This window comes from Sturnira hondurensis, unplaced genomic scaffold (genome assembly GCF_014824575.4).
Source record: "Sturnira hondurensis isolate 20B ecotype Veracruz unplaced genomic scaffold, ASM1482457v3 Scaffold0007217, whole genome shotgun sequence".
Lineage (NCBI taxonomy): Eukaryota > Metazoa > Chordata > Mammalia > Chiroptera > Phyllostomidae > Sturnira > Sturnira hondurensis.
This window is the reverse complement of record NW_028079848.1, coordinates 1,924,978-1,937,432: the sequence shown is the minus strand read 5'-3', so window position 1 is coordinate 1,937,432 and position 12,455 is coordinate 1,924,978. Positions and strand designations below refer to the sequence as shown.

The window sequence follows — 12,455 nt, the reverse complement described above, 5'->3', positions numbered from 1 at the left end:
GAGCCTGCATGAACTGAGGCCTGTTACATGTCAACCCCCATCACCTGTTATGGTTCTCTTCATTCCTCCCTGTCCTCATTCCTAAAACATGCCAGACAGAGTCCCCCTCAGGGCTTGTGCACAAGCTTTTCCTGACGCGCTCATGCCATCCTCACGGCCAGCTCCCACCTCCCTGGGGTTCTTGTACCCAGGCTCCCCATTGAGGCTGCCCGATGGCCCAACACTAAGTTGCAACTTGCCCCGCCATTCGCCATCCTTATTCTCCTCCCTGGCTCTATTTTCTTTCCTGAACAGGCGTCACTACAGCAGCCGTGGGAATGTGCCTCTCTGACATCCAACCACCGGAGCACAGTTGGCCACCTGTCCCAGCTGTTGACTGAAATTCGCCCCTGTACTTGGGTCCAGAGCCAATCCCTTGGGGTCTGCTCGCAGCCAACGGCCGGCACGCTAAGGCAGGCTCCTTCCTGGGAGACGCAGGGCCTCACTGGTGGCCGACTGGGACCCTAAGACACCCTGTAACGCTGGCAGTCTTCCTTCAACAGCATCGCTGGTGACGCTCTTTTTCCCCAGAGGTGCCTCCCTCGCCCCTTCGCTCGGGTCAGACTGGTACCAGCGTCTGATCACTCTCTCACACGTCCCTGCTCCAGCCTTCCCTCCTGGCCCCCATTTTTTCTCATAGGGTCATTCCACTAATAAAACCCAACACAGTTAACCCACCTGGGCACTTGTTTCTTAGAGGACTCAGGCGAACATAACCATCTTCTCACTTCCTAGATTTGGCTTGCTCGTGCTATGTATCTTGCCTTGTCTGCGAAAACAGAAGTTCCGGTAGAGCAGACATGTTATTTGTCCGTGAACCCCAAACACCTAGCACAGAGCACCTGACACATCCCATGTGCTCATTAAATATAGGCAGAACACATGAATAACAAATGCTTTACCATAATAGCAAGTATTAATAAATCAGTGAATAAACACATGACGATACCAATCAGTTGTCCCAACTCTTCCCCCTCTGAAATATCCTGCTACTCTTATGTAATTCTCCCCCTCCACACACACTAGAAAACCCTTGGGTTTTCCCACAGCAGAAGTGAGATTCAAGAGGGAAATTGCTTTTAGGAGAAGCTCCAAACTAACAACTGGATGAAGGCCCGACTGTTCTGGCCAGTGACTATACGATTCCGACGGAGCTATTTATCACTACTGCTCTCCTGGCTTATTTGCAGCCAGAACCGGCAGATAAACAAAATCAAAAAGTTTTGAAGGTTTGAGTTTTGTTTTAAGCTGAAATACCCACGCAATAGCAATCATATGGCCCCACACCAAACCAATTCTCCTGTTCTCTGGTCCCCCGAATTCTCCTGAGGACACTGGAGCAAACTGCTCTCAGGTGGGATTTCAGACTCGAAACTGGTAGGTTCCCCTCAGGAGCCATGGTTGGTGGATCCAAATGACAATATGCAGAGGTCTTTTCTCACAACAGCCATTGAGCGTATCTGGAAGAGACCCTCACAGGGTTCTGCCCCACGGTTTTGACGCCCGCTATCAGTGTTCTGGGAAGCACAGGAGGAGGAAGCCGTGAGTCCCAGGTCTCTCTCACGGACACCAATCAAATCCCTCAGCCCGTTCTCCTTGCCCTGCTCCCTCCAGCAGGCCTGCAGAATGGCTACTGTGACATCAGACAGTCCAGTTCCCACCCTGGCATTGCTACGAATTAATTAGCTCTGCGAAATGACCTCTCTGAGCCTCCGTTTCCTCCCTTTTAAAGTAGGGCCCATGCACCTTGTACGACAGACAGGATGTAAAGCCGTCACCTACAGAGAGAACTCAGCAAATAGTAGCTATTGGTACCACTGGTATCAGCAGCGCAAGGAAACGAAACTGCGTGGCCAGCGTCAAGCTCGACCCCTCAGCCTCTCCAGCTGACTGTTGATACAAAGGCATCCAAATACCTGACAGCAAAGTCAATGGTGATGAGGATGAACTGCGTTAAAACTGAGTCAAAGAGATGTAGGGAGAAGAAATCAGAGTCTGTTGCAAAACTTCCCAGCCTCTTCTTTGCTGTAAAGGTTTCAGTGGGCTTGACTTTTTTTTAAAGATTTTATTCATTTTTAGAGAGAAGGGAAAGGAAGGAGAAAGAGAAGGAGAGAAACATCAATGTGTAGTTGCCTCTCGAAGGCCCCTAACCAGGGATGGACGCAAGGATGCAACCCAGGCCCGTGCCTTGACTGGGAGTCGATTAGGCGACCCCTCGGTTCGCAGGTCCGTGCTCAATCCACTGAGCCACACCAGCCAGGGTGACTTCTTTTTTCTAAAGGGCAGAGGAGTAGCCACAGTGTCCGGCTGCCTGCGCTACAGAATGTCTCAACACACAATCAAAGGGTCACCCTTTCCCTCGGGTAACCTGGGAGGTCAAAATGGGCACCTTCCTGAAAGCCATGTGTCATTTCTGAACGTCGTCCAAGAAAGCATTGCATTCCACAGAGGCCCAAGAACTCACAGAGGGTGGTTCTTGACGTCGGCGCCTCACGGAACACTACCTGGGCGGGCGAGGGGGTGGGGGAGGCCAAGACCCTCACTCAGCCACCTTAGCTTTTTTGGCCTCTCCAGGACCCAAAGATACCCAAGTCTGAGACTAGCTTCTCCAGCGGGAGGCGTTGGGGGCGGGGGAGGGGGGGGCGGGCATCTTGTGGACACTGCCCACTGCAGTAAGTTCTAAAGAAACTCTGGGGTGTGCTACTATTAACGACAGCCCATCAGAGGAAGGGGGGCAAGCAAAGGCCTCGGTGGGGGCCCAGTGAGACTGTGTCCCTGCGGAGCCTGGAAGAGGACAGGCAAGTGAAGTGTACCAAACACACGCAGACCCCACGACAGAGGCTGCGGAAGGCCCCTGCGCTGGGCTCGCTGAGCAACCCCCACCCCCGGAAAACAATGACCTGGGCAAGGAACAGTTAATGAGCAGGGGCTGCGCTCCTGTGCACGTTACAACAAAGAGCTGGCGGCTCCCAGGGGAAGGGCTGGTGTGCTGCCGTTCAAACTTGTCAGTCAGCTGGTGCCAGCAGCCCGGCGTGGCCGCCCCGCGCGCGCTCCGTGCCTGTGTCAGTCCGCCCGGCTCTGCGCATCTGCTCCCAGGCGCAGCGGCCCGGCCGGCGGCGGCGGCGGTGGCTTCTCTCGGCCGGCGAGGCTCCCCGAGCGCGCGGCTCCCGCCTCCGCGTCGCCCCCGCGCCTCTCCCCACCGAGGCCCCTGATTTATGGTCGCTCGCTCGGGACTTCCCTCCCTGGCTGCCTGTCCCCGCCTGCCGGCATGGCAGAGGCCGATCTGCTCAAGGAGAGACTCCAAGCCATCACGGTAAGTACGCGCACTGCTGGGACTCGCGGACTCGCCGCTGCCCCGAGGGTGGGCGCACGCACGGGGCTGTCACCCTTCTCGGACGCGTCCCTGCCGCTCCCCTCGCCCTGGCGACCCTCTCTCGCGGCCCCCACCCCGGGGCTCCCTAACCAGCTCAGAGTAAGCGATCTTGATTTCTGCACGAGCTGTTGCCTACGGTTTCAACAGCCATCGGAAGCTTTTAAGGCAGTTTTGTTGATCTTCCAGGTGCCTTAGAAACGCACTTTCTCCTTAAATTTATGTTTCATAGAGCTTAGCTCAAAAGACAGATCCCTGGTAACTTGGGAACTTTTTTAAGATAATACACTCAAAAGTTAAGATCTTTTAAAAGGAGGAGCAAAAAGAAAAGGGGAAAAAAACGACTTGAAACTTTTTATTTGTAGTGCGGTGGTAGGTTCCAGAAAGCCTAACAAAATGAAAATGCATGTTGTGCCGGGGCTCAGCGTTAAAGGAGAGAAAAGTGAGAGAGAGTACCTATCAGATGAGCTTTCCCGTATCACTTTCAAGCAGACTCACCAACTAAGACCCTGGGTGGGGGTGGGGGGGGGAGGCAGGGCGTGCAGTCCGCTGGGTTTGGAAAATATTCCGCTAATACCGGGAAGGAAAATAATGCATTTTTTATATTTGTTCTGGGAAACAGTCAAGGCAAGAAATGAATTACTTTCCTTAAATGACCCAGCTTTTTAAACGTAATTTTATTAAACCCTCTGCTTGGCAGGAACCAAAAAAATCTGTGGCACCGTCGTTTATCATGAGCTACAACTTCTGAGGTCATTTTCTTAAGGGGAGAAACTTTGGAAGTCCACATCCCAATTTCTCAGCACTTTCTGCCCCTGACATTAGCTGCCAGAAAGCAAATGAGGGCTTTGTGTAAAACTGGTGCGAAGTCAGAGTGGGTAAGGAGATATTTTTTTTTCTTTGCTCTTCAAACTCTCATGGCGTAAGTCATCGTGCTAATCCCAATTCAGGGTTTTGATTCAATGGATACAGTGTCTCAGTTGCACCCAGATAGGGCTCAGGGAGTGGAAATACGTTCTCGGCCCTGGGGGTAAGGAACCAGAAGACCACGGCTGGCACTCTTCTGGAAGACAGTGCTTGTGAAACGTCTAGCTTCTCACCGGCACCATCTCCTTGTCCGGAGCATGCTGGCTTGGGGCGTCGCTTGTTGTGGTTTGTTCTGTTTGGTTGTTAAACTTGGCCACGGGTTCAGCTGTCCTGCTTTGAGGGACAGGAACTCGGCCCTGCTCTGTTGGTTTTGGCCATGGCCTTCAGCTTGACAGCTGCTGTGTAAAGGTCACTGTGTTAGGCTGTGTGAGTTGTGTGGGCACAGGTTCCGCTTCTCCAGCTTCTGTCCCCTAATTAACTAACGGGCATATCCTATGGAACACACAAGTAGCTCCTTGTTCCCCATCTTTTTAAAAACTGGAGCCCCCCTTCCGGAAGCCCCCGCTCCCCCCAACACACCTTGCAGCTCCTGCCGAAGCAGCGAGCAGGGTTCTAAAGGCGGGACTACCTACTAGCACGCAGGGAAGGCATCGTCACCGAGGGCAGCAAATGTAGATGGAGCCAGAACAAGACTCCCCCGTGCCTTCAAAGCAGGCCAGAGAACTCTGGCACGTGCTTTTGGGGCTGATGTTTTAAAATACGACTTTGGGGGCTGTTTTACTCACCCCAAGCTATCCTACGAGGAGAAATTAAGCAGATCTCCGAAGGAAGACCATGACATAATTCTGTCTTGGAAGTCCTCTGTTTATTTAAAGGTCATAGGGAAAACACTGGGAAAAGTGTATGGGAACAAATTTCTGCTAGCTTAGTGCAGTCACCAGGCTAAGTCCAGTCCCATTTGACACCACCTAGAGGAAGACTGGAGCTGTGCTGTGTCCGTGGGAACAACACATGCACCCGCCTCCCCCCTGGACGCCCTGGAAATGCCAGCTCTGCGTCCCCCTGCCTTACCCAGGAAGTGCCTCAGCTGTGCCCCGCCCCGGGACAGGCATACACACAGTGTGCAGTCTTCAGGGGTCATTTCACTCTTGGAAGGACTTAAAATCTTCAGAATCTCTGACCCAGGGACAATCTCCTCCTTTCAACTCTTTTCCTCCTATTTGCCTACACGAAACCAATTTTTGTGTATCTACTGCAAGAACGAAATCATAAGATAATTGCTCGGTGTTTCCAAATACAGGGACTCGCAGACGTCAGTTTGTTATGGGGAGGGGATAACTTTTTACTCTCTAGCACCTATTTGATTTTTATATTAAAATGTATTTTTCCAATTCCTGGCTGTGAAACAAAGTAATCACCATTGAATTTATTCCACCTGGTTTGGAGTCTCCAAAAAGTCATTATTTCCACTGCAAGGGATTGGAAACACACATGCGTGTGCCTGGAACTTGACAGAACCAAGGAGCTCTCTTCTTTTAAAAAAAAAAGGGGTTCAACCCAGTCAGTAGATGGAATGTGCCACTTAGTCTCTCGAACCAAACACCCAGTTACCGGGATGGTAAATCGAATCGTACATTAGTCCGCAGTCTTCTCAAAGGGAGCAGGGCAAGCTCGGGAAGGTCCTGGGGGGCGATCACCCGGAAGGAAGGGTTGCAGCTCGGGTGTGGGGACACCGGGGCTCTTTCGCATGCCCGTTCCCGTGCTCCTCCTTGACGACTTTGTCCCTGACCAGTGCTCTCCTCCTAAATTAATGATCGAAGATCGCTTAGCCTGAGAGTTCAGTTTCCAAGTACAACTGCTTCAGGCTGCCGAAATAGTACTTTGATTAGAAAGTATCTCAAGGCTCTTTCCAGGTCAGTATGTAGTTGAACAAATAGCTGATTTTTATCCAAAAGGAGAGCTGAAGAGGGAGATGGGCAATTTGAAATTGGCTTTATAGTGCTGGAACCGGTGATGCCGACGCCTCCTGTATTCTCGGGAGGAGTGTGTTGAAGGGCTGGCTGAGTTAGCCAAGGGTTCCTGTCCACAATCTGCACGGCCCCCACCGAAGAACAGGGAGAAGGCCCAGGTGAATTCCCCTGAGATATAAGAGGTGCCATAAGGATTAGTCACACCCCATGTGCTCTGGACATCCTCCGGTGCCAGGAACACACTTTCTTATCTCCATTCCTACTGTGCTGGAAAACACTGTTACTCAATAACATGGGAAGACTCGAACCGGAAAACCCCTGGATCTAAAGCCGGCTCGCCTCTCAAAACTGGTATGTTTGGGGATCTGAGATCAGAAGCATTCTGATCCCTTGAATCAGTTTTCAGAGAACAAACCAGCTGGGGAGCAAAGAGGTAAGAATCTAGTCGGCACCGTAATTCTCATCAAAGCTTACCTTTAACTGGTAGGCTGTGTGTTAGCAAGTCATTCTCTCGTTCCTGTATTCAATTAATGAGTATTGAGCAGCTGCTATGTCCAAGCCTCACGCATTTAAATGAGAGGAATGGAATAAGGGGAGTTGCGAGCTTCAGGGGAGGGTGGGAGGGGCTGTTATCTGCAGCAGAATGCCCAGGACTCACCTCGGAGAGAGGGTGACATCCGAGCGTGGACGTGAAGGAGGAGAGCCCTGTCAAAACTCAGAGAATCGTAACGATCTCAGTAATCACCAGAGCAAGCACCTGCCCGGACCGACGCCCCTGGAAGGCCGCCACAGAAAGTCCCGAGGCTGGAATTTGAGCAACGGAGCCAGATTTGCCGGCCAAAGCTTCACGTGACGCAAAGTAAGAAGGAGCTCACATTTCCCGGATCCGCTCCCCACTTCTTTCCTCTCCCAGAGAATAAAGAATTTGTTCTGGACCGATAAAGACGGGAGCTTAGGAGGCAGAAAGGTTTTACGTAAAACAGAAACCTTCCCGGTACAAAGGCCAACATTAAAACACTAACATCAACGCAGGCAGGTTCGAGATGTTTCTTCAGCCCCCGGGGCCCTGTCACTGGTCACTCAGCTCTCACCTCTTTTCCAGTGTGTCGGTATCTGGAATCTTCTAACAGGTCCTAAGACAGTGGACGGCCTCAAAGCAGGACCTGCAGCCTCACTCATGGGGCCCAGGACTCAGAAAACGTGGGGACCCTTGCTCAAGACTCATTCAGAATTTCCACATGGGGGGAGCAGGGCTTTAAACTCAGTGCTGGGCCCCTCTGAGCGTGGAGGCCGCCTCGGGTCCCAGGCCGGGGCAGCTGGCCCTCCTTGCATTTCCCAGACCGGCCACCTACGTCTTCCCCTATTCATTCTGCCTGTACCAGCGCAAGAGCAAAAACAGGAGCGAGCCCACCTGGCTCTTGAGTAGAGGTAGATGCCAGCGTGTGCTAGGATCATTGCATGGTTGAGTGTTACAAGGACTTCTTAAAGCAGTAGCATCGTGCCCCTCGGGTCCAGCGCACCTTGTAGTTAAGACAAAGGCACAGGAGGGACTCCCAGTCTGCCACCAACATCTAGTGACACCCACACGCAGAGACGGTACGAGGAGCTGAAGGAGTCTCCTGAAGAGGCAAGTCCTGGGCCAGACTGTCTGAACGATGCAGCCTCCGCACAGGTTTCCACGGTGCTGCCCTGGGACGGCACGTTCCCTGCGGCGGAGAAAAGGTTCCTTCGAACCGACGTGCGGCGACATCGCTGCCAAGTATAATAGCCCACCCACGAAGCCGACCACGTGAGGAGGCAGAATAATGGTGATCGCTTATTAAGGAAACTGCTTTTGGAAAACAGGCCACGTGTTTCCAGTGTGCTGCACAGTGATAATGCGGCCCCACAAAGCCCTGACCTGACGAGGGTCCCCATGATCTTTCTGAACTCGACTGTGGGTCAGAGGAAGAGCCATCTCTGTAGAAAACGCGGGTGGAAACGCGTCAGTCCCAGTACTGGGGTCTAGCGAGCATCGGACCACGTGGAGCCTGGTTTGGCGCTCACATGCCCGGTCTCCAGCCTCAAAGAACATAGCCGGTCTTACCACAAACTAAAAACAACTTATTTCTAGTAAGAATAATTTAGTAAAATAAAATATTTAGCCCTTGCTGGTGAATTGAACACAGGCCTACAAACCAAATCGTCACTGGTTCGATTCCCAGTCAGGGCACACGCCTGGGTTGCAGGCCAGGTCACCAATAGGGGGCCCTTGAGAGGCAACCACACATTGATGTTTCTCTCCCTCTCTCCTTCCCTTCCCATCTCTCTAAAAATAAATAGATAGAATATTTTTCAATATTTTAAAAATAAATATTTTAATATTTATTTTTAAATATTAATAAGAACACTTTCGTTTATCTAAGTGGCCAGGGGGGAGCCTCAGGAAGATGTGCTGCCTGCGGCTGCTCACCGGGCACCCGGGGGAGACATCAGAGGGGCAGCTCAGGCAAGCTCTGCACTTGCGGTCTGTGCCTGAACCCCAGTGACTAAGCACATTCCGTGGAGCCGCGTAAGATAGAATCCGGTCAGCCTCTGAAGCTCTGAATGCAAATCGGAACTGGCTCCTGGGTTGAGCACCAAGTTCCCAATGTGTGACCATGCAGGCAAGTGACACAGGTGACGAGACACGTGAAAAATCAGTCTACTCAAAATCAGCGTGTGCTAAGCAGTCTAGACTATTACGGACATCCCGTGAGCAAAAGAATCCTGAGATTAAAAATAATAATGACAGCATCTATTCTTAGGTAGCATCTAGGCTTTTAAAAATAAAACCTGTCATGTTACCTCATTTGGCTACCCAGTCCCCTGGGTATTGCCCAAAGTGGATGCTACCATTCCCATTTTAGAGGCGGGAAACCTAAGGCCAAGCGAACTTAAGGACTTGAGTCCATTCTTCAGGATGTCAGATTCTTGGCCACAGCATCTCAGTAAATTCTAACAAGCAGACTAACCACAAGCCTCGCCCCCACCCAGAGCTTGTCCCCAGACTTCCAGGGTCCGCTCTTATGAATGGAGCCCAAAGTGGAGCAGTTTATCTCTGGGCTCTCTGTTCTGTTCCATTGATCTCTATGCCTGGTCTTATGCCAGTACCAGGCTGTTCTGATCACTGTGATCTTGTGGTATAGTCTGATATCACTAATTATCAGAGACGCCAATTAAAACCACAATGAGATATCACCTCATATTTGTCAGAATGGCTGTCATCAATAAATCCACAAGGAGGAGAGCCTAAGAGATTCTGGGTCACTCGGTCTAACCCAACCCAGCCCTCCCCCTGCCGCAGCCTCCTTCCCACCCCCCTCATCAGCCAGGGGAAGCAGTGGAGAAGGAGAGAATGCGATACCATTTTAGGGGCTGTCTGACTGCTTTAGCAGGGGGGGACCGAATCGACGCCCTGTCCCAGAGCACCCCATATCTCAGCCTTCCCTCTGTCCCACTCCCGTTACTCAGCCTCTTCCCTCTAGTCAGGATTTCTTAGACAAACAGCTAATGGTGGCGGGGTCTGCCAGCAGATTGTCCCCCACTGAGGATGCAGCCAAGTCACCACCCCACCTTGGTTATTCGCAGGGTCTTGTTTTGTGTTTGCTGTTTATCCTTGTTTGGTTTGGTTTTGCCACTACCCGTGAGAACAAACAGGAAATGACAGGCAGAGGAATGAAAGAATACAGCGCAAACTCTACTTAGAGATCTGTTCAAATCCTTTGTAAGGTTGGGAAAGACTAAAATTACTCAACAAAATCAGGTATAGAAAATGCCTGCCTTTTTTAACTGAGCCCGTAAGCAGCAGTGATACCCGCATTCAATCTACTTGGCTAAGAATGAGGGTGTTTCAAAGCTACGTGCAGAAATAAGGGAGCTGGAGGAAGTTGCCCCTGGCTCTGGAGAAGCTCCCCCAGCTCCCCCTTTGTACATCCAGTATCAGAGGGGTCAGCACGCCCCCAAACACCTGACTCCGTCTGGGAGCACCTCTCCCCGTTGGGCTTTGACATAGCGTGCCCTCTCAGAACCCGGTTTCCTTTAACTACCACCCAGTCGTCGCAACTTAGTCACGGAAGCCACACGGCTTCATTTTCTGATTTTTATCATTTCTCAGATCACAGGCTCATTCTAGACACTTTCCAAAACATCAGTGTCACTCTGCAAATTTGGTGGCGGGAGTCAAACAAAACCCTCTGGCCAGTACCGAGCCCCTGGGGGCTGTAACACCCCGTGTTTGGGGAACTGCATTTCTGCCGGCGCATTTGGGAAACACTCAAGTGTGGTAGGAAAAACGCCGCCATTGGAGTTATAGACAATTAGGTTCAACACCAGTCCCAACGCCGATCGACAGTAAGACTCAGGAAAGCTAATGCATTCTTAACGTGTCTCTGAAGATAAGAGTTAACTTGCAAGTGCAGTGAACTAGTCAGGTATGGAATGTATGCACAAAAATCAATAGCTTCCTGAAAAACAATAATGAGTCGTAAACTGTAATGCGAAACCATCCCACTCCTAATAGCTACAAAATAAAAAAATGGGTAAAACCTACAAGGAACCCAACCCTGCTCGTCAAATATGCAGGATTTATGTAATGAAACTTAACTAAGCAGTACATGTGTGGAGAAGCACATTATTTATTCCTTGAGCTAAAAGTTTGGATATTTTAAAAAACCATTATGTTTGCAAATTTATTTCAAGTTTCATGCCGTTCCCACCAAAATATTTAAGGGAGCTTTCTCCTTCACTGCTGGGAGCAGCATGAAATTGCTAAAACGGGACAATTTGGCAACTGGCGTAAAAAAAAACTTCAAAAAAACTGTTTTATCCTTTAACCTGGAATTTCAATAGCAAGAAACTTATACTGAAGAAAAATGAGAGGCACACGAAAATGGATTCCAAAGTGGAAGCAAACTCAATGTCTGAAAACAGGAATTAGCTGAATAAAGGTTGTGCGTGTGTGTGTGTGTGTGTGTGTGTGTAATAATAGGGCAGCCACTAAAAATGATCTAGAAGACTCATTAGTACTTAATGACATGGTATGCATTGTGTTTGTGATGTATTCAAAGAAATGGGTCAGACTACTAACCATGTAAAAAGTTCCAGTTTTTTTTTAAGATTTTATTTATTTATTTATCTTTAGAGGGGAAGGAGATGGAGAGAAACATCAATGTATGGTTGTCTTTCGTGGGTCCCCTGCTGGGAGTTGGCCTGCAGGGAACCAGCCTGCAACCCAGGCATGTGCCCTGACTGGGAATCGAACCGCGATCCTCTGGTTCGCGGCCCGCGCTCATTCCACTGAGCTACGCCAGCCAGGGCTAAAAAATTCCAGTTTTATATGCGCTATAATCTATCACACAAATATAAATCATATGCAGTATAACAGTATTGACCTCTCATTCTCTCTGGATAATGGCAATTACTATTAGGAGTAACTTTTAAAATTCCTTAAAGTATGCCCTGGCTGGCGTAGCTCAGTGGATTGAGCGCAGGCCTGAGAACCAGAGGATCGCAGTTCGATTCCCAGTCAGGGCACATGCTTGGGTTACAGGCCGGTTTCCAGCGGGGGACACACAAGAGGCAACCACACACTGATGTTTCTCTCCTTCCCTTCCCCTCTAAAGATAAATAAATAAAATCTTTTAAAAATGAAATAAAATAAAATTCCTTAAGGTATATGATTGTTTTATCTGTCTGTATGGTTGGTTGGTTAGTTGGTTTTTTAGTTTGTTGGGGAATGAGGAGGGATAAGAAACTGGCTGAGTTCTTAATTTAGTTTCTATTGGAATTCAACAAAATTATTCCAAAGTTCAGACAGAAAAATAAGCTACTGCTACTAATCAAGACATTTTCCATAAGAACAATAAGGGAAAACTCGCCCAGTAAAATGTTAGGTTACCTCACTGGTGCATAATTTAATCTAGGTGGTATTACTACCAAAATCAATCGTTAAACTGTACAGATAACCTGGAACTAGACCATAATGTACATAAAAATGAGGAAATTATAAAAGTTCCTCAATGATAAAATTAGTGAATAAATAAAAAGTAAGTCAATAGGAAAGAATCCTTCAGTAAAAGTTCAGATTAGTTAAAAACTGGGGGAAAAATTAGATCCGATCCTGAGCATTTACCATAAATCAGAGTAAGTTCACCTGGATTAAAGAGTTATTTTCATATTTAGAAAACTGG

General features: G+C 49.5%; 1 protein-coding gene across 1 annotated transcript in view; it reads left to right on the top strand.

Moving 5' to 3' along the window:
- Nucleotides 1-2,890: 2,890 nt before the first annotated feature.
- PALMD (palmdelphin) overlaps nucleotides 2,891-12,455 on the top strand; it is a 46,189-nt gene continuing 36,624 nt past the window's right edge. Inside the window, exon 1 of the mRNA XM_037051352.1 lies at nucleotides 2,891-3,352. Within this exon, the coding sequence (XP_036907247.1) occupies nucleotides 3,308-3,352 (45 nt within the window). The 5' untranslated portion in view covers nucleotides 2,891-3,307. The remainder of the gene's footprint in view (nucleotides 3,353-12,455) is intronic.